The 2465-nt window shown below is 43.1% G+C and overlaps 1 protein-coding gene across 1 annotated transcript in view; it reads right to left on the bottom strand.

Moving 5' to 3' along the window:
* Positions 1-2086, bottom strand: part of LOC103358151 (C-type lectin domain family 4 member M-like) — a 7334-nt gene extending 5248 nt beyond the window's left edge. Inside the window, exons 1-4 of the mRNA XM_008283001.1 lie at positions 1870-2086; positions 1644-1763; positions 1181-1444; positions 942-1093 (exon numbers count right to left, since the gene is read on the bottom strand). Coding sequence (XP_008281223.1) covers positions 942-1093; positions 1181-1444; positions 1644-1763; positions 1870-1927 — 594 coding nt within the window. The 5' untranslated portion in view covers positions 1928-2086. The remainder of the gene's footprint in view (positions 1-941; positions 1094-1180; positions 1445-1643; positions 1764-1869) is intronic.
* Positions 2087-2465: the final 379 nt, after the last annotated feature.

The raw sequence follows: 2465 nt of genomic DNA, 5'->3' as shown, positions 1-2465 counted from the left end.
AGATGATGGATGGATGTTGCTGATGCTGCTCTTGTGTGAATTGGGCTCTGGGGATCTGGAGGCCGGATCAGCACCTTGAACTCTTGGCCGCGCTGCTTGAGTTGTTCCTGAGCGGTTCTTGTGATGTGGTGAGGCTCGTTATCCTGCTGCAGAAGGTGTTGGGGAGACCCGTTGCTATGGGTCGGTTATGCTTGGTGTGGGCGGATGTGAAAGTAGCATTTGAATCAATGCAGCAGAACATTGATTAGTGATAATCAGTCCACCTGCATTGAATGCTGTGGCTGGTTGGTGTGTGTTGCATGTGTTTCCTTCAAAATAGAAGACTACTGGGGGCACAATGCTGCTCCACACATGGTGGAGTTTCTAACTGACATGTCAGCATCCAGCATGTGTCGTCTGGATTAAACCGCGTTTTAAGGAGGCCTTTGATAGTCACTGATTAAAGGAGTGTCTGTCTGCTGGTCACACTATCTGATCGTTGACCTTTAAAGCCACACCTGAGTAAGGTGTGGATTAACTCAGTGATTAATAATTTGTAATCAGTTAACAACTCATGCTGCACAATTTTAACCCTTTTTTTAACCAGTACAATAGGAATTAGTTAAAACTTTTTTCTTAAAGACAGGTGATAAGAACCATTTGCATGCTGCATCTGTATTTTTGTTCAGTGTAGTTTGAGGGATTAAAAAATTAGGGCCAAAAAAATATTTACAATCTATCTGATATCTACAATTGAACTGGTCATAGATATCAGATAGAAATACCTTGGTGCAAAGGTTTTTTGGCAATTTATTAATTTATTATAATTATNCTGAAGCAGCTAAACTAACTTTTGTTACCATTTTGCAGCTAAATTTGTGTTTTTCCCCCCAGAAAGACAAAGAGAAACCACCCATTTATATGAGTGTGTTTTTTTAATCGGACTTTAATTCTGGACTCACCTGCTCATCCAAGCTATCAATCACAGCCAGGTCGGCCCCGCGGCTGATGCAGTCCGCCCGGCTGTCGGCCCAGTTCTTTAACGTCTTAGCGTGAAAGTAGCAGGACGTGCTCAATAAAAACCATCCTGGAAGGCATCGTCCACAGCTGTGCACTGTTAAAGCAAGAAAAACAGTTAAAGTCACAACAGGGATAAAAGGGCTTCATCTTTTTTTTTTGTAAATGAATGCAACAGCCTCACAAATATCGAAGGAGTCTGCCTGCAGCGTGGCCTTCTCCACGCGCAGCACCTCGATCTGCCTCTGGAGGTTGTCGCAAAGAGCCTTGATCGGTTCTAACTGCTGCTTCTTTTGCTTGTGGCTCTGGAGCTCCTGCGCTAATAATTCCCGGGTGGCTTCTCGAGTCTCCATAACATCCTTCTGTATCATCTGTAGCTGCTTCACCTCCTCGATGAGCGTATTTGGTGTTATTTGGTGAAGAGAGGGTTTCTCATTGACACTACCACCTGTGATTAAAAAAAACAATAAGACACTCTTGCCTATCATGTCAAGAAAGCGACCTACAGTTCTTTTTTATGTGCTGTTTTATCCATTTAAGTCACATCCACAGGCATAAAAAGAGCTAATATAATAATCAAACTGTGGCAATGGTTTAGTTAATGAACTGCAAGTGAAATGGAGCTGTAACACTCTTACTGTACTCACAGTAAATCCCAATAACAACAGCAGTTAACAGCAGAATAGTGTTCAGCAGTCCTAAACACCCAATAGCCAGCGGATACATGGGAAGACTTCTGGACCCCACTCGGACCATGCACGGAGATCCTAAAACAAACAGGCACTTTGACGTGAGCTCAACAGGAAAAAAAAAAGGGGGGGCAGTAGATTAAATGCAAGTATTATAAAGACAGTTCCAATAACACATATCTACCTTTGCTCCTTGCGTTTGATGATTTTCCATCTGTGCTGCCATCAGCGTTTGAAATCATGTCTGAATATCTTCTGACTCGCAGCGCGTCGCGTGTTACTGCAGCCGCACTGTCAGTACAGCCAAACCATGTGTCTGTGTTTGTTTGCTCTCCAATGCCCTTCACCGTATTCCCCCTGTGTGAAACTGTCTCCTTAAAGTCGTAGAGTTTCCACCACCGCTGCTGGATGACAAGTTCACTTAACCTTTCATATTTTCAGCTGATTCGTTTGCACATAATGCAAACTGGAAATACTTCTGTTAATGCTTCATATTCTCTTGTATTTGCTGCACTTATGCCTTATTTTTCCTGCAACACTTTAATCTACATGTTTACTGTTTTGCACAAAAGCACCTCATGTGTCAAAACCTACTTTGCAAATAAATTCATTCTGATTTCATGCACATTAGCTTACTCTCTGCACAATAATCCTATAATGATTGTGTTCTCATCATGCAGCTGAGGGCGTGGACAGGGGACTCTGGGGTTTCGTGTGGTGTCTGCTGCCTTAGAACGGGGCCCCATGGATCAGGATTATGGCGGTGCATCTTGCTGATGG

This window comes from Stegastes partitus, unplaced genomic scaffold (assembly GCF_000690725.1).
Source record: "Stegastes partitus isolate 25-593 unplaced genomic scaffold, Stegastes_partitus-1.0.2 Scaffold8, whole genome shotgun sequence".
NCBI lineage: Eukaryota > Metazoa > Chordata > Actinopteri > Pomacentridae > Stegastes > Stegastes partitus.
Note: the sequence above shows the minus strand (reverse complement) of the source record. Positions and strands in the feature narration are given on the sequence as shown.